Source organism: Bombus pyrosoma, linkage group LG17, assembly GCF_014825855.1.
Source record: "Bombus pyrosoma isolate SC7728 linkage group LG17, ASM1482585v1, whole genome shotgun sequence".
NCBI classification, from domain to species: Eukaryota; Metazoa; Arthropoda; class Insecta; order Hymenoptera; family Apidae; genus Bombus; species Bombus pyrosoma.
Window position 1 is genome coordinate 335,444 of NC_057786.1, and position 25,951 is coordinate 361,394.

At 41.9% G+C, this 25,951-nt stretch overlaps 4 protein-coding genes and 2 long non-coding RNA genes across 14 annotated transcripts in view; 3 read left to right on the plus strand and 3 right to left on the minus strand.

Moving 5' to 3' along the window:
- Nucleotides 1-305: 305 nt before the first annotated feature.
- Nucleotides 306-1,427, minus strand: LOC122577126 (ubiquitin-conjugating enzyme E2 T-like). 5 transcript variants are annotated; one of them, XM_043748240.1, is made up of 2 exons: nucleotides 1,272-1,427; nucleotides 306-861 (listed from the first exon to the last, which is right to left on the minus strand). In XM_043748240.1, exon 2 carries the CDS (start codon nucleotides 789-791, stop codon nucleotides 324-326), a length of 468 nt encoding a protein of 155 aa, XP_043604175.1. In that variant the 5' UTR covers nucleotides 792-861; nucleotides 1,272-1,427; the 3' UTR covers nucleotides 306-323. The 5 variants fall into 5 exon arrangements, with proteins under 5 accessions (XP_043604175.1, XP_043604171.1, XP_043604177.1 ...); XM_043748236.1 differs by having other exon boundaries at nucleotides 306-799; nucleotides 1,181-1,422; XM_043748242.1 differs by having other exon boundaries at nucleotides 306-799; nucleotides 1,272-1,414.
- Nucleotides 1,428-3,534: 2,107 nt separating this feature from the next.
- Nucleotides 3,535-6,182, plus strand: LOC122577136 (fructose-1,6-bisphosphatase 1). The gene is made up of 4 exons (XM_043748271.1): nucleotides 3,535-3,773; nucleotides 5,035-5,499; nucleotides 5,597-5,786; nucleotides 5,887-6,182. The coding sequence occupies exons 1-4, from the start codon at nucleotides 3,598-3,600 to the stop codon at nucleotides 6,073-6,075; spliced, it is 1,020 nt and encodes a 339-aa protein (XP_043604206.1). The 5' UTR covers nucleotides 3,535-3,597; the 3' UTR covers nucleotides 6,076-6,182.
- On the minus strand, nucleotides 6,110-7,577 carry LOC122577139 (pro-resilin-like). Its single transcript, XM_043748276.1, has 4 exons — nucleotides 7,432-7,577; nucleotides 7,267-7,310; nucleotides 6,870-6,995; nucleotides 6,110-6,596 (listed from the first exon to the last, which is right to left on the minus strand). Exons 2-4 carry the CDS (start codon nucleotides 7,276-7,278, stop codon nucleotides 6,318-6,320), a joined length of 417 nt encoding a protein of 138 aa, XP_043604211.1. The 5' UTR covers nucleotides 7,279-7,310; nucleotides 7,432-7,577; the 3' UTR covers nucleotides 6,110-6,317.
- LOC122577142 lies at nucleotides 6,460-8,116 on the plus strand. Its single transcript, XR_006320077.1, has 2 exons — nucleotides 6,460-7,546; nucleotides 7,634-8,116. It is a non-coding gene; the product is annotated as an uncharacterized LOC122577142 (long non-coding RNA).
- On the minus strand, nucleotides 7,731-12,044 carry LOC122577135 (septin-2). Of its 5 annotated transcripts, none has more exons than XM_043748267.1 (9): nucleotides 11,881-12,044; nucleotides 11,324-11,500; nucleotides 11,158-11,250; nucleotides 10,330-10,495; nucleotides 10,101-10,251; nucleotides 9,663-9,828; nucleotides 9,230-9,386; nucleotides 8,708-8,789; nucleotides 7,731-8,355 (listed from the first exon to the last, which is right to left on the minus strand). In XM_043748267.1, exons 1-9 carry the CDS (start codon nucleotides 11,888-11,890, stop codon nucleotides 8,194-8,196), a joined length of 1,164 nt encoding a protein of 387 aa, XP_043604202.1. In that variant the 5' UTR covers nucleotides 11,891-12,044; the 3' UTR covers nucleotides 7,731-8,193. The 5 variants fall into 5 exon arrangements, with proteins under 5 accessions (XP_043604202.1, XP_043604201.1, XP_043604204.1 ...); XM_043748266.1 differs by having other exon boundaries at nucleotides 9,218-9,386; XM_043748269.1 differs by having other exon boundaries at nucleotides 9,218-9,386; nucleotides 11,324-11,496; nucleotides 11,881-11,999.
- A 574-nt stretch (nucleotides 12,045-12,618) lies between these two features.
- Nucleotides 12,619-25,951, plus strand: part of LOC122577141 — a 46,497-nt gene continuing 33,164 nt past the window's right edge. Inside the window, exons 1-4 of the long non-coding RNA XR_006320076.1 lie at nucleotides 12,619-12,751; nucleotides 15,619-17,513; nucleotides 18,106-19,114; nucleotides 19,278-19,500. This is a non-coding gene — a long non-coding RNA (uncharacterized LOC122577141). The remainder of the gene's footprint in view (nucleotides 12,752-15,618; nucleotides 17,514-18,105; nucleotides 19,115-19,277; nucleotides 19,501-25,951) is intronic.

Sequence of the window (25,951 nt, forward strand, 5' to 3'; positions counted from 1 at the left end):
AAGCCGCAGGACAATCTTTCACTGAACGTTTCTTACAAATGTTCACCGACCTGAAGTTGTATTGATCTTTATACATAATATTTATACATTCTGCGTATATTTATAAAAGGTTTGGAAAAACCCAACATAAAAGTTTTCAAGAAAATATAGAAGATAATATGACAAAGAAGGATTATGAATTGAATATATGAGAAGTATATAAAGGAAATAAGGTGAATTTCTTATGCCTTTATAAAAAGAGAAAGGTAATAAATATATTATACATTTGTAACACACTTGAATTACTTAAAAAATGGAAATAGCTATTGATTAATTATAATTAATTATAACAATTTATTTTTTGTTTCTATCATAAACTGTTGTACTTTTCTGTCAAACTCTTGTCTGTTAAATTTATATTCTTGCGCTATGTCTGGCATCAAAGGATCATCAGGGTTTGGATTTCCCAATAGGCATTTTACAGCATCCAGAAGATTTTTTATTCCGATAGTTGGATTCCAGTTACCTTTTGGTGGCATGTTTAAAAGATCCATACAAATTCGGCCATTATTATCAATATTTGGATGATAAATAGGTGTTTGAAATGCAATCCTTGGAGGTTCAAATGGATATTGTTCAGAAATATCTATGGATAACTGAAAAACATGTCCACTATATGGGCTTCCAATTGGTCCAATAATTGTTGCGACAAGGTTTTCAAAATTTTCGGACCGTGGATAACAAGAAATACCTTCGACAGGATTTTGACTAAGTTTTTCAAATTCACGTTTCAATCTGATAGATTTCTGCATTATGCCACCTTTAATAGTAATAAGCAGATCTCTGAATGTAAGTTAAACAATAAGCTAAATATAATTTAATCTAAACAAACAAAAGAGACAATATAACATTAGTTTTAAATAAAACTATTATTATATGATTGTTGTCTGTTTATAATTGTAATACGTAAATATTACACAAATAGAATTTTCAATTGTTGAATGATCTCTTTGTTTCTTGTATTGATAATATTATTATATTTAATTGACAATGCTTCCCTTCTTTTTTTAAAATGTTACATTTTTCTGAATAACGAATAAATTAATTGTATGTACCTGAATCAATTATTATTTGTACCTTACGCCCAATTTTTTATCATTACTTCATTATTTCATATATTGACTTAACACATTCTACTTACACATGTTCTTTACCCATTCAAGTTGAATTCAAATTTTATCTTCCGACTGTTTTAAATATAATTATATCGTACTAATTTATCATAAAGTTACCTGTTAATGTAACATAACTTTTGCTTAAAAATTATGAACGTTGAATTGTTTTCAAACTAGTTGTAAATAGATGTATCTTTCAAATATTGCGAGTACTTGGTCGAACAGATCCAGCTAGAAGAGGTAAATAAAATTACGTAATGAAAATCTAGGGGAAAATCTGAGATATTATAAAATGGCACATATATATTTCCCCGAATATTAAATGGAAGGTGAAATGTCGAAAATATATCTGTTGTCGTTTAATTAACTATACTTATACCGTTTAGCAGATTTTTTTTCAATGATATAAAATATCCCTAAAAATCATTATTCACTAGCGACTATTAAGCAATATTTGGAGTGTTTACAAATTAATTTTTATTTACGTGTATATTCAATTTTTGTACATATATATGTAAATGAATATTGCGTTAAGTTAAACCTTCTTTAAATACAAAATACGGTATTCAACTTGACAGCATCTCTTGTCAGTATGTATAGGGAATCCAAATTTTAATGTTCTAACGGATGTGTAGATGGAACGTGATTAATGTTTGTTTAGAGGGAGTGATTTGAATTTATACATCATTTCTTTAATAATTATGTATGGATAATGTATAAATATTATGCAATTGTGGTAGATAGAGATATTTAAAACGTCATACACGCATATTCAAAGTAACAGAAGAAATATATATATACATATACAGATTCGGCAAAATATTTAAGGGATTCGTCTATAGGTACCAGGTAAAGTAAGACGAGAATGAAAAAGTAAAAACGTTGCGTTTGAGTTTCTACGTATTGGTTATTTACATAACATTATTTTATTACATATGTATATATAAATTAAGCGAACCTGCTTGCCTGAGGTCCGGCAAGTTCATTATGCAGATGAATACGGAGCAATGTTAATTCTGAAGAGGGACGTCTCACGATGACTACCAGATTGGTCTAGGTGGAGGCGTTTTCGACATACCGAAGTTTATCCTTTATTTTTTAAATGGAACTATACACATTTTTATACACCGTTCGATACATCTTTCAACTGCCTACAAAAAAGTATTTTGTCTAACGAGTATGCGAAAATGCTTAGTTTAAGAGATATTTCAATGTTAATTTCACCAAATTGAGTGTACGAAAGACAATGAGAACATAAGCATAAAAGCATTGTCTTATATCTTTCCTTGTTTTTTTTCTTGTACGATCAGTTTCACAAGATTGAAGATAAAATGTCAAACTTGAATTAATCACCTGTCGACCCTTTTAAAGTGTCTCGGTACTTTTCTGTCGAGAATTAAAAACTGCATCGAATGGCGTATAGGAAAAATGTGTAGTTCTATTAAAAAAGGAAATGTCACCTTGAAATCTCGAAGGTACGCCCGCCGCGATAAAATGTTCGCCTTGAAACAATATGAGTTTCGTTTGAAACGCTTTCTCGAATGATATACAGGTACCCAGGTACACAGGTACACGCAGTAATATACAATAATATACAATAGTTTTGGAGACATTTTCGTGGATCGATTAAAACGAGACACCCTGTATAATACATTATGATAGCACTCGTATTACATTCAAATATATTATCGGCTATCTTCGAGCGTTAACTTTAGAACATTGGCAGCGTCGATAACCCTTGCACAATTTATCATTGAGAATATTATTGTCATATAAGCTGATAACGCTGTAAATAATTATGCATCAAGGGTTGTCCGTAATGTAATGTTATGAAGTTATGTTATAATGTAATCTGTAATCATTGGACTGCAGATATTTATACATTCATTTGGAATTTTATGTGGAAGCACAAGTTGCATAGAATGCACACGATACGAAAAAAATATATGAAATATCCAAAGTATAGGTGCTTTCTATAAAGCATTGATGTGTGAAACAATTTTTAACAACAATTCTATTTATTATTTCAATTATATTCTTAAACATAGGAATTTACATAAAAATCCGTAGTCTAGTAATCGCTGTTTGCTGTAGTCACTTGGAGATTGTTCGACACTTTAAGGTAGAAAATAATATTCTCAAATATTGTCTCTCCTGTCGAGAGACAGGAATCGTTTTACTTCTTTTAGAACAGAGAAGAAAATGGGAGAATTATTTTCAAATTGTGATTGTGATTCAAATGAGTTATAACGCAAATTTAATGTTGTTACATTTCGTCCGATTGCTTTCGCTATAGAGATAAGTTAATATCAAGAAGTTGCACGGATTTATATAGACCAGTTTACACGAGTTTATATAAGACTACGCATAAACAGATTTGTCGCAGTCTGTTCGCTGAGACGGTGTCGGATAGAAGTTACGCTATAGTTAGCCGTTGCAAAACATGGCTTCGAAGAGCGATTCTTTTGATTCTAACTGTATGACATTGACGAGATTCGTACTGTCCGAGCAACGAAAGATACAAGACGCTACGGGAGATTTAACTCAGCTTCTGAACAGCATACAAACTGCAGTAAAAGCGGTTAGTTCGGTAGTTAGGAAAGCCGGTATTGCCAATATGTGAGTATTTATTATACATATTTATTTGCCAATCATTTTTCCCAGTCTAATATGTTTTTGCATAAATTCATAACGTTACAGTTATTTATTACTCTTCCTATATGAACAATAACTAGGGCTTGGATTAGGTCTATTGGATCGTAGAAGAGCGATTCGGAGGATCGATATTATCGTCGATATTCAGGATTCTCAACATCGTCGTACGTAAGAGGGCCTCTAGATCGATTAATACAAAGCCCGATACGATCTTGTTCTCGAGCGACAGTTTGTTTCGTATTGCGGTAGTTGGTTAGCTACTTGCTTGAGAGAAGTTGCTCCAAGCGAGCAGGTCCAGTTTTGATGAAAGCGCGCGAACGCGTCGCATCATGGATCGTGTAAGTTGTTTGACGAATATCTAATGCGGATTAATGACGACTCTGTCCGTTTGCCAGGATATCGTTGATCCAAGTAACGTCTAGTGTCATGAAATGGCTATAATTCGGAAACAGTATCGCCATATTGGGCATATCTTTATATCAACTTTTAGTATGAACTGTTCTTTTAGTCCGCTGGATCGGCTCCCGCTGTATACTTGTCGCTGTGTTTCGATTTTCACCCTATTTACATGTGTATATATATATATATATATATATATATATATATATATATATCGTCGATACAATGTTGAGAAATCTGAATATCGACGATAATATCGATCGTTTGATACTTCTTATGGAAGTTGAGTTAAGTTGATCTTAATTCAAAGAAGCGTTCGTTTGTCCAGTTTTTTTTGCTCTTTTCTACAAGTTTTAAGCGATAAAATTGTTACACCTGGACGTGTATCAGACTCGATTAAGGGCCCAAAGGCCTCAGAAAGAATCAAAGTTCATCGTTGCCGGTAACTTTTTCCGTTTGTCTTTCTCCTTTTCTTACGGTGCACTGAAAATTCCTTCTCGATTATCATCTTCCGATTTGAAATTTTCAAAGCTTCTGCAAAACTAATATCGAATACGATTATTTGTTGGAATATTCTCATAGCCGTTAGATTCTGATGAGACGCTTTACGAGTCTCATTTACGATTTGTCAAATCGTCGTTTCATAATGAAATATCATAATTTTGACGAATACACGGTATGTACACTTACTTGACTCGAGTCGAGTATTTTTAGGAAGAGAAGCTTCACGAAGAATCTTAATCTTAATCTTAATCTTTATCTTTTATTAATTAATAAATTAATCTTTCTCTTCTTTCCTCTTTTTAATGACATTTTGTTGGAACAGGTATGGCATAGCCGGAACTCAAAACGTCCAGGGGGAAGATGTAAAAAAGTTGGATGTATTGAGCAACGAGTTGTTCGTGAATATGTTGACATCCTCTTACACAACCTGCGTTCTCGTAAGCGAAGAAAATACGAACGCGATCGAAGTGGAAACTGAAGCGAGCGGGAAATATATCGTGTGCTTCGATCCGTTGGATGGATCATCCAATATCGATTGTTTAGTATCGATTGGTTCTATATTCTCAATCTTTAAGAAACCGAGCGAACCGAGAGCGTCTATGGAGGCGAATGCTCTTCAACCTGGTAAAAATTTGCTGGCCGCTGGATATGCGATCTATGGTTCAGCAACTATGATGGTACTCTCGACTGGCCAGGGAGTCAATGGTTTTACCTACGACCCAGCCATCGGAGAATTTATTTTGACAGAAAAAAATTTACGCGTACCTCCCAGAGGAAATATCTATTGGTATCTAGCTTTATCATTATATTTATTTATAATAGCTTTTTATGCATCGTAGCGTGTACGCTATTCATGACGAGGCTCGTAACGACGATGATTTTAGCATCAACGAAGGATACGAGACTACCTGGGACACAGCCATCAAGGAATATATACATTCGAAGAAATATCCAGAGAATGGGAAACCATACAGCGCGAGGTACGTGGGCTCTATGGTTGCTGATGTGCACAGGACGATAAAGTATGGAGGAATATTTCTTTATCCAGCAACGAAAACTCATCCTACTGGCAAGGTATAACAGCCATGTTTCCCCTTCGTCATTATTAACATTTGTCTTTATTATAAATACATATACGCGTGCATATAATCATTTTCGAAACTATTATTCGTAGCTGCGCCTCTTGTACGAATGCATTCCGATGGCGTACATAATAAAACAAGCCGGCGGTATGGCAACAAACGGGGAGATTGATATTTTGGACATAGTGCCCGAGAAAATCCATCAAAGATCCGCGATATTTTTGGGATCACAGGAAGATGTGCAAGAAGTCTTACAGTTTATTAAAAAACACAAAAAATAGTGTACAGTGGGAAGAGAGTAGTCGAACGAAGAAATAGTTTTCGGAGTTTTTATTGTAAGATATAACTTGCTTACACGTTCTAAGTATATGTATTTTATAAATCAAAATTTGGTGCTGCATTGTCTTATTGGTACAACGAACGTCGTGTCGTTACCCGAATTTTGGCTCTGTCATTTGTTAAATTTCCACGTCTCCACGAAGTATACCTGCTTTGAGAAAGCAACTTTTACGTATGTAAATGTTTAGTATCTGTATCCTTCGTTACTCGTGGATCCTGCGGTAGCAGCCGGTGTCCTTGGAGCAGATCCCGGAGCTGGATAAGTTGCCGTCCCCTCGTATCGTACCATTGGCCGATAGCCACCACCGTCGGCAACGTAGTCGACGATTTGTGTTCTACCATCTGGTAATAGCACGTGATAAGTTCCAGTTGCTTCATTGTCTTTTCGTGACTCGTGGTGGCCAAAGTTTAAGCCAGCTACTGCGTCCTCCACTTCGTATGAAAATTCGTAATTCGCTGAATCCTGCGAAGACGAAAAAAGATGGGGAGGAGGGTGGAGGGGGGAAGAAAAGTATTTATCCAGACTGCAGATGAAATTATCGAGGTATGCTTTTATGCGACGGGCAAATAATTCGATAAGGCAGACCTTTATCGTATTGCGTAAATTTTGTAGTGCGAAATAACGAATGTAAAAATACGAAAATACGAGTATCGATGAGATAAATTAAAGAGAATTAATTTTCACGTGAGAAGAAGTCGGGCGAAAGAGAAGAAAGGAAACGCTGGTGCTACTTACACCGGCCCATTCGTCCGGATGACCAGCAGCAGGAGCTGGTCGCGCTCCAGTTGCTGTAGGCGGAAGATAGGCAGGTCCTTGAGGTTCGCTCAAAATTCCTACCAACGTCATCGTTAACAGAAGTGCCTATGTAGGGGGAAAAAAATGTTTTACGCCTTTCAGCTCCTTGAAATAATTAGCAAAGATAAAACCATCGCGAGTTATTCGTTGAAATATATTTACAGAGGTGAATGTGTTTTATTACAACGGGATCGACGTTGTATTTATCATGGTTGTAAGGCTATGGATTTTATTATTTTATCAGCGATATAGTTGAAAAGAAAAGACGAGAGAGGGAGAGAGAGAGAGAGAGAGAGGAAATTCGTAAGAAGAATTATGAATCGGGCAAAGAACAAACCTTCGGAATCATTAGCAACTTGGCACAAGTGCTGCGTGTCTTGGCTGAAAGAAAATAGCTTAATGTTACGAAGCCGGTGGATTTTATACCACGTTCGAGATGCGGGTGCAACGAAACGGAGATGAAATCACGGCGATTTGGGGGAACTTTAATACGAATCCATACCTATAATCGTAGTTAATAATAAAACCGCATTGGCAATCTGGCTATACAGCGGTAATCATTAATTTGATGCGCTCGTTCCTGAGTTCCTGAATCGCTCAAATTTTCACCACTTTCGGTATGAAATTATTCAAATTGCCTTCTGCTTGCGAAAGATTCTTGAAAATCAGAATTCGTTACATAAATAATATGTTTATCGTTATAGAAATCGGATCGGAGGCGCAATGCTGCGGTTAAACATAATCGATGAGCTCGGGCTGACGAATTAACCAAACGAAAGAAAATTATTCAAGGACTTTGTCTTACATGGTATACTTTTTGTTTACTTCTATCGTAGTTTCCTTGTATCTTTTACACGTACAATATAATGTAGGTACAAGTTTTTCACGTAGTGAATACGTATCGTGATATCAAACGCTGTTTATACAATGCGACAGTCTTTTAAGTCAATACGTATGCACTATACATATAAAAGTGAAAACCTGGTGAGAAACTCCCGTTCGATCCCCTATCGGGTTATTAATTTAACCTGATGAATCTAATACATACAGGAGCATATAAAACTTGCTGGTTTCTTTAGTCACGTTCGATAATCTTGTGCGCATTCGCGTAAAACCGAGTTAAACGTAATTAAATATGTCAATAATAATGAGAATAATTATAATAATAATAATTAGAATAATTAGAATAATTAGACTAATAATAATAATAATAATAATAATAATAATAATAATAATAATATATAATATCTTGATACTCGAAAGTTTAAACATCTATAATACTGTTGCGCTTCTTTTCGACGTCCGTAGAGTCCAGATCGTTTCCAAGGCTGCCGACTCGTCCTCTGAGACCGATTCCAGTTCCAACCTGGCCGGTAGCTTTCAATTTCTCTTGCATTTGCGCCAGCATGTCCTGCATTCTTCGTATCTGCGAAGATAAGATTTTAGAAATAATTCTAGGAACCGTTTACAAACGGTGAAACACGAAAATGATGGATGCACTTTGTTCAACCACGAAATACGTGATCACTGGCGCGAATATGCAATTGCTTTTATGAAAACGTCTTAGAAACAGCAATCTTTTACCACCCGGCATGATCTTAGGAGTTGCGTTACTTGTACTTGTACTTGTACTTGACGATTGTCGGAAACATATTATATACGACGCGACGCGTTTTCGCACAAATTAATATCGTTTTTTATTCAAACAGAGACATAATCGTTTATATGGATCTGTTTGTTTTAATCGATATCGTTTGAATCGTAACGATGCCTCTTACCTCTTCGTCTTTCTGCAGGAGTAGCCTGTCGGTATCGGATATACTGTTCTCAAAATGCGGGCCCGAATCTCTTTTCAGCTTACTGTGGACGAGAGAAAATAAAATTATATGTTTGTTGGTGGAATTGGGCTATATCTATTACATTCGATTGGTAGCAGGTTCGATTAATAAAATTGGAAGAAGAAAATGAAATGCAGGGTGTCTCGGCTAAATAAGATCGCCTGAATATCCTGAATGAAGGAATTTATCCTGAGAAGCTTTTTCTCATTCGTCCGAGACACCTTGTATGCTACGAAGAAACTAGTACGAAACTAGTAGAAACGGGATATTATAGAAATTACAACGATACGATGGAGAAACGATGGGGAAACGATGGGGAAACGATGGAGAAACGATGGAGAAACGATGGAAAAACGATGATAGAGAAGAAAATACATAGAAGGGAAAAGATACATGGACGTACGTACATCTAGAGAGAAGTATACCTACTGAAATGCAATACTTATTTACATGCGTAAATACCTCCGTTCCCGGATGGCCTGCTGTGAAATTTGAGAAATGCATTGCGCCCGGAAGTTCTCGTAATGCACATCCTGTGTCACATCTTTCAGATCTTGCATGTGCGTGGATATCAGCATCGTTCTTAATTTCACGAAATCGCTGTGCTTCGGGTTCTCCACTGTGATCCGATCGAAAGTCAAACGTTAATTTCCTATTCGAACGATTACTCGACGCCACTACTGTCACGATTATCTTTTTCTGTATTCGTAAAAGAGCACGTTAAAAATGACAATTGTTGCGCCTGCTTGCGAACGAGGTCTCTCGAGGCAGGGAAACTGTTGTTACCGCTTGTCCGAGATGCGATGGAAAAGTCGAGACTTTTCGCTCGCAAGGTGATGCATAAATGGCCATTTTTGAAACATCGGCCAGCTTGGAAAATCCGAGATCTAGTTACCTTCTACCACTCCCCAGGGATATTGGCGACCGCGGACCTTCTTGCCCGCGACTTCCAGCACCGTTGAGCTGCCGACCACAGCAAACGGGATGCACGCTTTAAGCTCTTTGTCCTGTTGCTTAAATTCCTCGTCCTCGTCGCTGTCGCAGTCCGGAAATTGATATATCTAGGCGCAAAACATTGTGCGTCTTTTCACGTTAATTGCTTGCTTCTCTTTCTCTACTCACTCTCTCACTCTCTCTCTCTCTCTCTCTCTATCTATCTATCTATCTATCTATCTATCAATCAATTAATCCATCTATCTATCCATCTATCTATCCATCTATCCATCCATCTATCCATCCATCCATCCATCTATCTATCTATCTTTCCTTCATTCTCCACTTTAGCATGCAGGCTCGTTAAATAGAGGAAAATTAGAGGAACGACAGACACTACCTGAATCTCGTGCTCTTCGATGTCAGCGAGTATTCGATCCTTCAACATCTTCACTTCGTAGGTCGTTAACGTATCTGCCTTTGCAATTACAGGGACCACGTTTACCTTACGGTGCAATCGTTTCAATACTTCCAGATCGATTTGTCTGAGTCTACAAAGGAGGAAAGGTGGTAGTAAGGGAATAGACGACGCGACACAGTGTCAAGTATGGATAGATGCTCGGATATACCCGTGTCCATAAGGAGGTATGAAGTATAAACAGCAATGTACTCGATTGTCTTGGATGTTCTTCCTATTTAATCCGCTCTCGTCCGTAAAATATTGTCGGAACTGTTCGTCGATATAGGCTGAGCACGCTTTCCAAGTGTCTTCGCAGTTTACCGCATCGCCAAATCCTGAATAGAAATTCATGGTTTTGTAGCGCGTGTGGAAGTTTCGTGACATTTTCCTGGCCAGACAACTCTCGCGTAACACGTTCAAATTAAACTCGCCTATTTGACGTATATCGACGTCATAGTGTGCAAGTTAGACGTTCGTGTAACTGCTGGAATCGCAGTTTCCTCCGATGATACGACTATGAAACGTATTTTTATCCGTTTCTCCGACACGTGGCTCTCTTTTCGATGCAATTGGTAACGGAACGTGGCTCTTTGTAACGCAATTAATAATATAACGGAACGATGTATAAATAATTTAGTGGAATGCAGGAGTAATGCAATTATGTAACGACACCTAGTTAAGATAATAATATGTAGGCGACTGTTAACGTGTGGCGCGAGAGTTGGGCTACGGTTACAATGGATGCGTATTCCGATGAATTGACATTCTGATGAACTCGATACGTCAATGAAATTAAATACGTGTGTATATATATATATATATATATATATACATATAGAGAGAGAGAGAGAGAGAGAAATTTTTACGAGTGCACGGGTCGCGGTATTCGGACGTTACGTTGGTTGGAACGCCAGTCAGCCCGAATACGCGTCCACTAAAATCGCGACCTTTGGCAAACATTGTTCGACCGTATATAAAGTACTAAATGAAATTATACCAGGTGTGTCGACGATCGTTAAACGTAGCCTGACTCCACGTTCTTCGATGTCCATTGTCTTCTTTTCTATCGTTGTTGTCTTTTCAATGCGTTCTAGAAAGGACTAGTTTTGGCAATGATCATCGAACGTGCGACTTAGTATGTTTGTACCATGTATAGTACCAACCAGCGGCATCGAGGATTCGTCGGTCTTTGTAAAGATCACCGAGGAACAGACTGTTTATCAGAGTAGACTTGCCGAGGCCACTTTCTCCTAACACCATCAGGGTGAACTCGAATCCTCTTTTAACCGATTTTCTGTGCACTTGCTCGGGCAACGTCGCGAATCCAATATAGTCCCTGTCTTGATGAATAAGACAAAACGATTAGACGATTTAACAATTTGCTCGAGTCGTCGTTCGCTTTGGCTTGTCTCCTTCCTTCTCTTGTTTTTCATTATCCTGCTTCTCGTTTTCGTCTCACCCTTGTCCTTTCTTGCAGAGTCTCGTCTCTCGAAAGAAGAAAGAAGGAAAGAAAGAAAGAAAGAGAGAGAAAGAGAGAAAGAGAGAAAGAAAGAAAGAAAGAAAGAAAGAAAGAAAGAAAGAAAGAAAGAAAGGAGGAAAGAAAGAGAGAAAGAGAGAAAGAAAGAAAGAAAGAAAGAAAGAGAGAAAGAGAGAAAGCAAGAAGGAAAGAAAGAAGGAAAGAAAGAAGGAAAGAAAGAAGAAAAGACGCTTGCATACGTACCACCGGACATATTAGCAACGCGCGACGGCACTTTGATAAGCGTCAGACAAGAAGCGCCGAATGGGCGATAAAACAGCACTGGAACACTGCACGAAACGCGAACGAGGGTAGATCGCTACTGTTTTGCCCTCAGGATCGCGCTGCGCTGGCGCACGGCCGGCCACCGATCAATAATGTGCTCGCTAGTTCAGTTCCTGCTTCGTTTCCTGTCTGCTCCGCTCGCAAGACGCAACTGCCTCGGTACGACGGTACGCCTGTTTCCATACAGACTTTTATTTCGCTACAGCTACGTGTAAACCTAACTTGCCCGCGTTCCTTTCGTTTGCTTGGTAAATCGAGCAGAGAAAATACGCGTCCGGCCGATAAACAGCGCGAATTTCGCTACGCAAGAAAATGTATCTTGTCTCGTTAAAATTGAGAACGCGTGAAGCGTATCGTTTTCCGTTAGTCGACCGTGCAAACTAACCGATGACTAAATACGGACGTACCAGCCTTTAAGCGGAATCGCAAACAGAACGGCAGAAAAAGAAAAAGCAGTTTATCTTTCCCGTTATTTATCTTATCGATTATATCTCGTTTGTTTTGCACGATTCTGAGAAATTGATTTGAATCGAGGGAGGCAACGAAATGGCGGGAAGTAATGGTTGATCGAAGGCTGGTCGAATGTTAACGAAGAGCAGCAGAGGATGCAGAGGAGGTACCAAACGAGATTCGTAGCATGGGCGATCGTGAATGGTACGCGATCACGACTCGCGTAATTTCCGAGGAGGTCGTCGGGCTAGGATGTTTCTCGAGTTCCGGCGCCACGCCTCGGAGTCAACGTTCCCGTGGAAAAGGCGAGGAAGGAAGGGGCAAAACCCGGTGGCCGAAGGTGGGCGAACGTAGACGAAGATGCTCGTCGTGCGCGACTTTACGAATTGACAGTCCCGACACGTGGACGTCGCTCTTGTAATACTTGGAACACGAGACGAACCCATCCGGCTTATGTACCACGTTGTACCCGGGCCGTACTTGCTTCGCATTCTTCCTTCGCCCCCGGGACCCTGTTATCCCCACTGTTATCCACTGTTATCCACTGTTATCCACTGTTATCCACTGTTATCCATCGTCCATCGTCTAAGCTCGATTCGATTTTCTTCTCTCCCTGTGTCGCTTACTTAACGGATTACGTTTTTCCTCTATACTCGATATACGGTTAAGGAACACACCGATTCGTAGGAACATGAACGCGTTGACAAGCATTTCGGGTGGGTATATTCCGGGTGGAAACTGCAGCGAAGATGTAACGGTTCGTATCTCGTACGTACGTGAAATCGATAGCTGGTCGCTAAATGCTAAAGGTCGCTTTCCACCAACTTTCCTCGTTTTTCACCAGATACGCCTGTTCGTATTTGAAACGGCGGATTTGATCGTGATCAATTGGTCGACGAATAAGGCAAAATTTACCCGGTAAATAAAATACAAAATATCGTTATATTTTGTACACCGTTGTGTACAAGTAGTTTTCGTGGCCAGCGTAAAGAAAGTACGTAAAAGATCCGTGCGATTTCATCAGCAGTTGCATAGCGTTTCTCCCAAGTTTCCTAATATTCGATATTCCACGTGTATATTACGAAGGAAACACGTGGATAGTGTATCCGTTACGATGTTTACGTAACCGATGATACGGATACGAACGTGTGGCGAACCAACGATCTCTAACGTCGGACATTATAAAGATCGTCGAAGGATGCGAAGAGAGCTAGAAAGATGAGAGAAAGCGAATCCGACTGTCTCTCGGTGTTGCGTCAACGTAATTGCAGCAGCGGTTAAGAGAGTCTCTTGTGAACTCGTCCGCGGGCGTTGCATCAGCATCGTGGATGCTGCAAATCGAAAATTATGCAGCGGCCATATCGCTGAACGATACAAATCGATCCTCCTCTTTTTAGAGCGTTTTTCGAAATGAAAACGAAAGTGATACGATAGCGGCAAGCAACGAGGAGACACAGGGTAAGGCAGACGATCAGGCGTTGAAAATATCGTCGTCGTAGCGAGTCGTTTCGATCAAATCGGCGTACGGTTTGTTCCAGATAGTTGCAAGCAATGGTATTTATATATTAGAATACGATACTAGAGAGGAATAGTAATAGCGCATATCGGAATCAGTTACTAATGCATATGTATAACGTGTCGAAAAGTTTCCGGCCACTTGTGTTTCTCGATTTATACGAAGTCTGTTTAGCTCTAAGCGTTATATTTGAATGTCAACGTATCGGAATACTAATAGCAAGCAATTGGATTTTTAGAATTCGTTGTTTGAACTCGTCGCATGTTTATCGTCGGATCGGACGTAGATACGCGAGCTTACTTTTCCTCAGCGGCAGTAATAACGCTTGCCGCAAAACCTCCTGTAGCTTTGAATTCTTCAAAAATCCTCGAGATGACGATCCGACGTGATAGAAAAGTCATTCAATCGATAACGATTTCAGTAACACGGTGAATCACCGATAATTTCACGCCGATTAATGTAACGCTGCGCGCTAAAACGAAAAGGATCGAGATATAAGAATCAATAGATTACTTTGACCGATTCCGATTACGAATAATCGTTGTATAGATTAAGAAAGCGTTTTTGGTTGGCCGATGGCCATTGCATACGGGAGAATTCTTTTTCGTCGTCAGTAACCATTATTCGTGATGGAATTTTGTTTTTGGTTGCTCGGCCCACCGACGGAACGATTAACTGCAGCGGATATACCCGCTCTCCCCGCTTAAGGAAAGTTGTACGTAAGAAACGAATAGAGGATCCGTCTTTGTCTGCGTACCGCTTATCGGTAACCGTTGATAAAAATTTGCGATGGTTGTTGGAAGTAACAAAAAAAAAAAAAAAAAAAAAAAAAAAAAAAAAAAAAAAAAAAAAAAAAAAAAAAAAAAAAAAAAAAAAAAAAAAAAAAAAAAAAAGAAAAAAGAAAAAAGAAAAAGAAAGAAAATCGGTTAAACCAGCGTTTGTAAGGCTAGGAGAGAGACGGAGTAAAAGAGAAGCGAGTGTTACATAAACGATCGTATCTCGGCGTTTCACATCGACCTTTAGGGCCGAAACGCGGATCGCGAATCACGGATCACGGATCACGAGTCAGTTGGCGCGAGGATTCACGAAGCGGAGGAATCACGAGTAAAGAGAGTCGCGTTAGCGATGCAACGGCACGACGTTCTCCGACTTTCCTCGTTGTTCCTCGACAAGAGGCGTGTGCGCTATCTGGAATACCAATGTTACATAGAGAGGACTTAACGTATCGTATTCTGCATAGCATTGTCTCGTTTCGACGAGTTCTTTGATCGCGCAACAGCGCTCGATTCGGCGGAAGCCGTTCGAAAACTTTGCCAGTTCCACGAAGGAAACTTTCTGTCCTGAAGGCGCTGCCGCGACCGCGACAGTAGTCGACCGAACGGTCCCGGCGCAACCCGTGGCTTTATATAATAAGAGAACCAGCCTCGCGTTCGCAGCCGTGTCGCGAATTACCGACACGCGAATTCTATCCTTACGCAACCACCGTACACGGTATTATTCTAGGTTAAATAATATTATGTCACGAGGAAAGCGTGCTTACTGTAATCGAACATGCGTAACGCGCTGCCTTCTATGAGATTCAACGAGTTTCCTCTCTCTCTCTCTCTCTCTCTCTCTCTCTCTCATTAAATATCTTCTTCGTTATCCGTGCATCTTTATCACTGTGATAAACTGATTGGTCTTGATTTTAGGTCCAACGCGAACGAGCGACTTTAGAAAAGACGGGGACAGAGCTGAAACTCGAGGTGGCGCTTGTAGCGCGACGATATCCTTCAAAAGCGACTCGACTTATATTATAGAAGTAAGCCAAAGAAGTAGCGCGCTATAGCGAAAGAAAGGAAGAGATGAACGAGGATGGCACAACTCCCTCGCTTCTGCGGCTGGTGCAATCGAGTTATTTCGCATTGAGTAACGTCTGACGTAACTACAGAGCTGGAGAACGTGGAACCGGTTCTTCCGAATTTTGTCAAAATCACAACGATGTAAAAAGTCGAAGATGAAACGATACGACAGACCTATCTTTGGCTTTCTGTCCGATTATCGTACGTAAGAGACTCTAGACGATCAACGTACAATACGCGTTGTTTAGCTGGAAACGCTCAAGTATCTGGTAAAATACGAACGATACGGACAAATTTTTCGGATAGATAGTCGTATGGTATTTATTATCTGTTTGACCTGGCGATGACCCTGACCTTCGTCCTAGGCGAAAGGTAAAGGCGACTATTGTTGAGATTTTTATACGGATATCACCATTTCTGAACGTTATCAAAACAAACAACAAACTCTTATCTTGCGCGTGCCGCCTGCATTAATGTGACCCGATCTACACCACGGGGACGCGTGAACGTGTTTCTCATAGCGGTGCTATTATTGATTGCTATGGTATCGGCGAAATGCAAGCTTTCCAACATTCCCAAAACAGTCATTCTCTATTCGTTCTTCCAAGCACAGAGATCCTACTCTCGTGCGTGATTTTACGCGTACGCGTACATACATCTTTCGTTGGTTTTTCTTTTTGGAGGGAAAGCAAGTTATAAGTATATAACGTCCATATTTTTCAAGAAGGACAGTTGCACAGTTTGCAATTTACATTGTCGTTAGTAAAATACGTAATACCCTTGACGCTTATCGTGCATCCAACTTTACGCGATAGCGTTAATCGGGCCGGGGGTTCTTTCGTAGGTAAGAGAGGCACACTCGGGCCCAAGTATCTTGCATCTCTTTTCTCTTTCATCTAAGCCTGCGAGGTATACATAATACTAATATAGATATCGTTATTCGAGTTCGTAACCTACCCAATCCTATTTCACGCTTCGTTCGTTGTGTACTTTAATTGCGTATTTCGTTGATCACGCGGCCGCTAACGACCGTAAGAAATAGTTGACGCGACCTTGAATAAAAAATAAAGAAGCAACAAAAAGGAAAACATCGATCGTTCGTTTAGATTTCGTGGATCGGACGTCTGCGTTGCACAGGAATGCTAACGGCCGCGTGTACGCACACCTTTTCCGGGACAGCGCGAAGCGGTAAGCCCTTTGGGAATAATTCTTCCGCGTACACGAGGCCGTGGAAAACAAAACCCGATCACGTAGGTGCGCGCATGGGCGTGAGTATGCTCGCGACAACGTGTCCCGTTTTTGAAATCGCCCCTACGTGATCGAGGTAGATCCGCTTGAATTTCTCAGGAGGCAAGCGATTAGCAATCGGCCGTACGGAGACTCTGCCAAAGATTACCAACGAGTTACGGCCCGATATTCTTGTCTGTTTTTTAAATTTTACGTTGGATTCGGTCACCAACCGAATGCTAATTTGCCCCAACTTACATAACCAACACACGCGTAGCTGCGAAAGCTAATCAAATTTCATGGTTCTACGCTCGTTCTTCTCCTCCTCCTCCTCCTCCTCCTCCTCCTCCTCCATCTCCTCCTCCATCTCCTGTTATTCTTATCGAAAGAATATACGATGAGTCAGAGCTTGGAACATGAAATGAAAAGTCGTTCGATCGATTTAGTTGACTCCGTTCGACGTGTACTTCCAAATATCGTTAAAATATCCGTGAACGGCCATTCGAGTCCTTTTCGTTGTACGTTTTAGTAGTTTATAGTTTCGTTTACTGGTTTATAGTATCGTTAGCCTGTGGCTTAATGTTACGTTTTGTATTCGTCTCTATTCGCGATTACTACTATTTAGTCGCTATTGTAATATTCGAATGCAGTTGTTGCATTCAGTAATCGGCATTGATATTTCGTTGTCGAATCGGATGAAAGGAAATAGGCAGGATAAAACGTTGTTGCCCTGCAGAAGTAAATAGGATAAGAACGCGTAGTTGTTTCACGAACGAATAAAAATAATTACCAAAATAAATACGCTCTATACGCGCGTGATTCTATACAAAGGGTATTTGTCGCCGAGCAATACGATTTCTCAAATTTTATTTAAATATCGAACAGTAACAAACACGAGAACGTAATCAGTTTGTATTAAAAGTTTCGTATTAGAAATGTGAGGTTTTGCAGTAACGCGGTATTAAGATAGGAAAGATTATCGTTATAATATTTATTATCTATATATATATATATATTATGTTAATTACTGCGAGTTGTTATCGCACGAAATTATTCACTATATGGAAACGTTTATATTTGCTAGTTTGATAGATACTTGGTTATGTGTAGGTGCGTAAACACGGTGTTTGCAGTTAAACGAGAGAGAGGACGAGAGAGGGCAGCACGCATCCAATGTTTGCAACGTTCAGTCGATTCGAACGTTCGGATGCGTTTAAGGACTGCGAGCTTCGTACAGTTCGACTTTCGAAGGTATACGTACATAACTCTGTGTATTTATATATGCATTTATGTCAGAGAATTTGAACACGGACGCGTATAAGCGAGCAAAGTAGCAAGGAGCGCACGAACGAGCGATCCCCGGCTTGGAATCGCTTGCGCAACGGCTTGAGCTCATACCGGGTACGAGCGGATGAACTTTTCCGTATTGGGAATGCTTATGAAATAATCTACGAGGAGGATCGGCCGCTTAAAGGTTCGTTCGCGTCTTTCACCAGCTTACAGGACTCGTAAGAAAAAGAGAAAGGATGAAATACTAATACTGGTTACGTTCCTTCCGAGGATACGCCTTTCGTTTCGTTATCATTGGGAAGAATTTGGAACGTGTTGAAATTCGACAACTTTACGACACGGAAGTGACAAGATGGCGCGTAGGATTTGAAAAATTGTTGGCGGGTAAATATTCTCGGTGGAGTCGAAGTGGTTGCGGAATAGGTTATGTGCGTGGCGCGCGAGCTAAGCCAATCGAGTTGCGCAAAAGATATGGTACAAGTGGATGAGAGGAAGACGGTACCGACAGCTATCGGGACGAAGAGGATCGCCAGAAGAAATTCTCAGTGGCGTAACGTCGACCTCTCGTCTGTTCTCTCTACTCCCTCCTGTTCGAGACCGTTTTCCCTTTATACCGTCGATGCCGGGGTCCCGATATCGCTGCTCCATCGCGATGCGCTCGTGTGCCGTCGCCTTGGTCGTCGCTAACCGTTGCCGCCGTGCCGCCGTGCCGCTGTGCCACCGCGAGGAAACGAGACGAGCGGTTAGAAAAGAAAGGAGGGACCGGGACAGGATGAGAAAGGCGAGGAGAAGAGTTCTCCGAGAGTTCATCGCTTATTATGTAAGCAACGTAAGTAACGTAAGCGATCCAGGAGGGAGTGGAAGGTGCGGTAGGAGCGCGAACTCCGCGAAACGCTTATCGGCTTGACATTTTCTTCGTAAATACTAATAGGACGACGCCATTTTTGTAGCTACGGTAATTTCATTTTCTTACCTGCTCTTTGCTTTGCTAGCTCGGAACGTAAGTGCACGGGGATTGCTTGGATACACGGATACACGGATACACGGATACACGGATCTACGCTGCGGTCTGCATCCGTGTTCTGTTTCCTCGTACGAAGCGCATCTTCTTTTCTGACTCGACGAAGAAATAGGAGAAGAGGAAAAAAGGAGCGTGGCTTGGTGGTAGTGGAAGGATCGTTTTTCGTTTCTTCTGGACAAAGTCGACCACCATAGGTACGGTTCCTCCTTCTCGTGAGAAACTTTTCGGCCATGTGCGCAAGCAGGGGGATGATGGTCGCGCGCTTAACCGGTATATCGACGTAGGTGCTCGATCCCGCCACGTTTCGTTCTCGTGCCTCTTTTTTTTTGTATTTCGAGTCGTTCCCTCTTCTTCGTTCTCCGCGCGTTCACGACTTCTTTTCCCCGCACGCTTTTTCTTTCTTTCTTTCTTTCTTTCTTTCTTTCTTTCTTTCTTCTCTTTTTCTTCTTTTTTCTTCTCTTTCTTCCCTCAGCGTCTCTCCATCCGGCTACAGACGGCCAGGTAGCCCGTCTTTTGCGGTCCTGATTTCCTCAACTTCTCTGCGACCGGGCGGATACCTTCGAAAAGCACGTATCTTACCCTCGCATGGCTATTGTTCGGACGAAAGCCGTCATTGTGCGAGCAAATCAAAGGGAGTTGGAGTGCGTTTTCCTTGCATCCCGTTACATGACCGAGTGAGCTCTTCGCATCCCGAGACGAAGACTCGGTCAATACGATTCGTATACGCGAGAAAGACAGCCAAGGAGAACAAGGCGAGGGGCGAAAAGGCAAAGAAGAACCTCGAAAAGAATCTGTGTAGGTCGTGGGAGGAGTCGTGGGAAAATGGTTGCCAGCAGCCTCGTAAGACGTTTTCGAAACCGCTTAGCACGGCTTACCGTTTGACGCGTAACGATATTTGCTTCGAACCTCTCTCTTCCTTCCTCCACGTCCTCTCTCGTTATCGTTGTTTATCGTTAGGAAACGTTACGCTGTAGATGTAGACTAACTAGATGTGACAACGATCTCGTAGTTGGAAGTAAATGCGTTGCAATCCGTTAAGTAAGCGTGGTAAGAAGTTTCATCGAAGATGAACGTATCGGATCGTGGTCAGTTTACGCGTGTACTATTTACGTCGCTTATTTAATATCTCGTTTGTTAGAAAACATTGTGGTTATAGCTTATTTTCTCTTCTTTCTCGATTGAATTTTTTAGCAGAATAAGTTACGCGATAAATACGTGAGCGTATATATTCGCGGCAGAAGTAAAATTATTAAATAGAGATCGGTTTTGATGCTAAGGATCGGTTTTAGCGGAGCATTTGGAACAGGCAGGTTTCGCGCGCCCTACAGCCTAATTTCCATACGAAACCGTATGTAAATGGATCTTTATTCATAGACGCGTGAAACGTGCCTCGGCCCCTTTGCAAAAAGACGGATTTCCTGATTTTGTAAAGAACAGAAGCGTCAGAGATAAAACTTCTGGCTCATGCCTTGATTGAAAGAACCTAGTAAATCGTGTCTCTGTATGCTGCAATCACGGATGAAAGGCACTCGGATTTCGCGATTCTCTCTTCTTCTAACGACCCATCTAGGTAGGTTTAAAATATAATTTTCCAGACTATTTATCGATATAACTGCAACCAAGACGAGTTATGGAAACGACAGATATCTCTTGTCTAGAGCTAAAGAATAAATATAATCGATTCTTCGCGAGAAAGATACGTTGGGATATTTTGTTGAAAGAAACGCCTTTGCTCTAGGGAGCGGGCACTGTTCCTACGATAGCTTACGATAGCTTACGATAGCTTACGATAATGCTCAACGATAACGCTGGAATAAAAATAGTTGCGTACGTCTAGGAACGCGTCTAGATTCTCGACTCGTCTGGTCGACGCGTCTCTCGGTTAAACCTGGTTTCTTGAACTTTTTTACGCATCTTCCGATATTGCGGCGGCCGGAAAAATACATAGCCCAACCAATACCAGAAGATTAACGCTTTGAGAGCAAACCATACGCGATAGTAGGCGATAAAAGGGGCAAACACTGTTCAACCGACGAGTACAGACACCGAAAACCCGTTGTATCTCGTTTCTGCTTCTTCGTCCAGTACTGTACCACGGAGTCGTGTCAGGATGATGGAAAAGAGAGTTTGAGAAAAAGTGGTGCTTCAAAAAGTAGTTCAGCTCGTTCCTCTTTCCCTCTGTAACGATCTTCTTCCCTCCGTATTACAAAGTGTAGATACGCGTATTTCGTGAAACTGGCGACAAAGGAACCTTTAATTTCGTTAGTATCGCGAAAAAGAAAAGAACGCGGCGCCTCGCTCTCTTTGTATCGCACTTCCTGTTTTGCAAGGGCGAAATTACGAGAAGGCTGGCCAACATGCAACGAGCCCCCCCCCCTTTTGTCTCGGCCTCCAACGAGATCTCCGTTGTTTCTTTTCACGAGGCTCATATTCCGAGTAAATTTCTGGTTATTCCGCTTTTTGCATCGGCTCCTTCCTCGATTCACCGTGCACGCGGTATCCTCAGCTACCAAGAAGACAGCTAACCAAAGAAATTCGCGTTTATTGTTGATGTTGCGTTCATGACCGAATCGGTGTTAACGTTGCCTCGAACTCGCAGAAAGACTGCTCGTTTTATCCGAATTGCGATATCGTACGCGCGACGAATACGGCTGTTTGCGATTAATCGGTGGAGTTAGGCGATGAAATTATTCTTCGTTCGCGCCTACAACATATTTCAAAACGCAGCGTAGATATTACGCGCATTAAACAGGCGATTATTTTAAATTTCATAGTAAATATTTCCCGTTCTTTATAAATATTAACGCGTGTTTGCGTTCCTCGCGTAATGTACTGCGGTTTTTCCGGTTGAATTCTTCGCGAGCGACATTAGAAATAGCTAGCCGGTTACCAGGATCGCTGATGCAATATTCGATCCAGTACGTTTCTTCCTTTGCATCCTTTCGTTCACGACGGCGCGTTGAAGATGTAACGAAAAACGCGAACATTTTCTTGTTGGATCGCGCTAACGATAAGATAATGCCGATATACGCCGATAATCGTATTGTAGTATCGCTTCTAATCCGATCTGCGTTGATCGTTGCGTTTTTCATCCGAAGGAGACGAACGAACGACTAGGGAGACGAACTGATGACGGAAGCAGGCAGACAGAAGAGAAGAGAAGAGAAGAGAAGAGGAGAGGAGAGGAGAGGAGAGGAGAGGAGAGGAGAGGAGAGGAGAGGAGAGTAAGCACGTATATGAACGCCGAGAGGGGCAGGAGGACGATGGGAAGACACGAAAAGAATGTAACAAGAGTGACCGAGCGTGGACCACGTCGCAAATTGTCTGAATTAATGCTGCAGTAGGGTCGTTTTAACGTGTCGAGATAAAACTCGTCGCACGAGCAACGATTTCCGATGCCGATCGCTCGATCGCCTTCGTTCTACGGCTCGCAAATGCGATCCGTCCTCGAAGCGGGCCGTTCGGCAAGTCGTGCTCGCAAACCCCTAATTTTTCCGCTGTTCCCGACAGTCGGCAAGCTCTGCCGCGACACCGAGCGATGGACAAAACTTCCTCCGTTCGCGTAGATTGACGCAAACCGAGTTGAAATGATCTCAATTAGAGGTTCGGTGTTAGACCGAGTCTGACAGCGTTCTTTCAGCCGTCGGCTTCGACGTCTTCGCCTTTCAAAAGTTCCCTCCACCCAGTTCCGACCATCGACTTTTTACTTTGGTTCTATCGATGGATAGAACGTACACTGCGTAAAGATGGAAACGATGCAACGCGTAAAAAATGTTCAGAAAAATTGGCGTATCGGCTGGTGCCGCGGATGCTGGAAACTCGCCGTGCGAAACAAACTTTTGCCGTATGAAACAGTCGTTAAGCCTGTATGGACGTACGGTGTCCGAGGCGCCTGGCCGGAAAATCAAATATCGCGGAAATAAGGCGAGACGTACGAGGAATAATACGAGGAATTTCTGTCCTGCCTGGAATCGATGCTTAGGTAACTAAGTAGGTAGTAGGAAGGAGGCATTGCGAAACGTTAAGAAGCGTCGACGAGTGAAGCTCGGTTCTTACCAAATAGCTACGAATATTTGCCACGAGAGCCGAGTTAATAAGTTAATTGTTATTAAATCAATCCGCTCGCGTTTAAAACAGCTTGGAAATCCCGTTTTAATTTCCGTACTTTGCCGTTTCATTCCGAGAATACGTATAATCGAGAATCGGATCTAGCGCTCGTCGTACTTTTTTAAAGAACAGCTCGAAGATAAATATTTCCAGTTACAGTCGGCGAAACGATTATCGCGAACCAAAGTGCTTTATAACGAAATCGATATTTTTAATCAAGTTATACGTTTAATTTGCGCTTTGAAATATTTGCTTGCTATTTCTGGCCAAGAAGCTGAATCCGTTTGAAAAGGGTCAAAGGGAGTTTCAAAGGTAACCTCTGGTAATTGCGGGCGAACCAGTGCCGAGAAACGGACAATTAAACGCGATTAAGCATTAACCCACTTTCTCGGTTAGCTGTCTCGTATTTTGGATCACTGTGCTCTATAAAAAAAGACAAAAATAATAAATAAAGAAGAAAAGACCAGGGGAAAGCCGTGGAAGGGTCGAGGCTAATATTTTCTTTTTCTTATCTCTTTTTCTCTCTCTTTTTTTTTTTTTTTTTTTTTTAGGAACGTAGCGCGTATCGTTCGCCAAGAAAAATTCCAGTTTTTCTTCGAAGAGGAAGAAGATAAACCAATAAAAGGAGCGATCGTTCTCCAAAGGATCTCGGTGATTATCGAAAACGAGGTGGGCTCGATCGAGGAAGGGCCTCGCCCTTTTCCTCCCTAAGAAACGAGGAGGGCGTGTCTGTGATCCACTCTCTCTCTCTCTCTCTCTCTCTGCCTTCGTTCCTTGTCCCTTTCGTCTTACCAGATCCCACAGATCGATCGACAAATAGATACGCTGTCCGTTTTAACAGATTAACGGCGGACTATCAAGCAGGCGCTGTACGAATCGTTCGCGAGACAGCTACGACGTTTGGAGCAACGCGTCGACGCGAGCGACGATCGAAGTAATCGGATTTGCACGTGGTAGAAAAAATGTAATCCAAGGAGAGGGGAAAAAGGAGGGCGAAGGTTAAAAGTGAAGTAGAATGCACGATGTTGCGAGTTCCCGCGTGTATCCTTTGGTCCAGGCCGAAGATCGAATTCCACTCGTCTCCGGATCGCTTCCACCTCCGACGAGATTCTCACGAAACTGTATGGCAACGTATAAAAATTGGAGAAGACCGGTGTGCGATCCTTTTGTCTCGCAAGTTTTTCTGCTTCCGGTGATGGCTGTCTCGCGCGACACAGTCTCCTCTCGAGAGAACGAAAGAGGCGAACAGCAGGACCTCGAGGTACGTCCGACGTACTTGGAAATGACAGTCCAACCGACTGCAACGCCGAAAGCGTCGAGTAATCGATAATAAGTTAATGAGCAGGTTTGCTCCGCTCGCTTGGTCGGTTGCTCACGAGCAAGGTATTCGATCGAGTCGATGACAACTTCCGGCGGTGGTAACGAGCGGTCGACACGCGATTGCGACTGCAATGCCACCGCGGTTCTGCCAGGATCACCGAGCTTCGAATCACCGAACACGGTCATAACCACTTTGCTCCGAACGCTGTCGAATGGCCTCCGTTTAGACCAAAAATTCACACTCGTCTCGACTCGAACGATTCTTTTCCCTTTTCCTTCTTTTTTCCCCTTTTCACTCGTCTTTTCCCTCGTTTCCCAGTAATCCACCGTGCGATGCCTGGCCTTTTGCTTCTTTCAAGAATCTCGTCGCTCCACATCACCGAAAACGGTTAGTCGACAGCGGGACCGAATGCCGTTCGACGAGACGGTCAAGAAACAAGAGGAAGAGGAAGAAGAAGAAGAAGAAGAGGAGGAAGAGGAGGAAGAGAAGGAAGAAGAAGAAGAAGAAGGAGGAGGAGGAGGAGGAGGAGAAGAAGAAGAAGAGAAAGAAGAAGAAAACGTTGGAGAAGAAAACGGTGGAGAAAGAGGAGGACGTTCCGTTATCGTTCTCCTCCACGTAACCGTACCTCCGACAGAGGGCGCGATCCCAGATCACCTCTCGTCCCAAGGAAGGTCAGATCACCTACCACTACTACTCTTCCGTCTTCTTCGTTTCTCTCTTCCTCTCGGCTGTGAAACGATTTGCAGGGAAAATTTCCAGATTATCCGCCGTCCTTTAGAAAATGTGCATACCGTCGCTTTTCGTTAAATTGCCCGTCATTTTCGAAAAATGACGTCTTCTGCAATTCTGATCGCCGTTTCGAGGCCGATACATTCGCGCGACGTTGTCCCCTGATATTTCAGGCACGCGTGCAAATTTCGAGAAACGGCTGTGTTCGTATCTTTGAAGGAGGCGCGGAAAGAACGAGATACGTGCGATTTTTAAAGGGTCGACGAGCAGGTTCGAGTTATTTTTCGAGCGATGGTAGAGGCACGGCGATCGAGAGAGGCTGGAACGCCTCGATGCCTTAATGCCTCGGTGCCACTACGTAACGGCTCCTTGCGACTTCTTTGGCTTCCGAGACAAACGAGGGTCGCCGAACACCCGGAAGTTCGTTCGACTCGGCGCATTAGCTCCTCGTCTGCCATCGTATTACACGCCTTTTAGGCTCTCGACAG

What these genes read in the sequence shown, in the direction of transcription:
- LOC122577136 (XM_043748271.1), top strand. Translation starts at nt 3,598, where the DNA reads ATGGCTTCGAAGAGCGATTCTTTTGATTCTAACTGTATGACATTGACG. An exon ending in CCCAGAGGAAATATCTATTG is followed by an intron (nt 5,500 to 5,596) that starts GTATCTAGCTTT and finishes CGATGATTTTAG; the next exon opens with CATCAACGAAGGATACGAGA. An exon ending in AAACTCATCCTACTGGCAAG is followed by an intron (nt 5,787 to 5,886) that starts GTATAACAGCCA and finishes TATTATTCGTAG; the next exon opens with CTGCGCCTCTTGTACGAATG.
- LOC122577139 (XM_043748276.1), bottom strand. An exon ending in ATCCGGACGAATGGGCCGGT is followed by an intron (nt 6,597 to 6,869) that starts GTAAGTAGCACC and finishes TCGTCTTCGCAG; the next exon opens with GATTCAGCGAATTACGAATT.
- LOC122577135 (XM_043748266.1), bottom strand. An exon ending in AACGATCGTCGACACACCTG is followed by an intron (nt 10,496 to 11,157) that starts GTATAATTTCAT and finishes ATTTCTATTCAG; the next exon opens with GATTTGGCGATGCGGTAAAC. An exon ending in TCCTGCAGAAAGACGAAGAG is followed by an intron (nt 8,356 to 8,707) that starts GTAAGAGGCATC and finishes TTATCTTCGCAG; the next exon opens with ATACGAAGAATGCAGGACAT.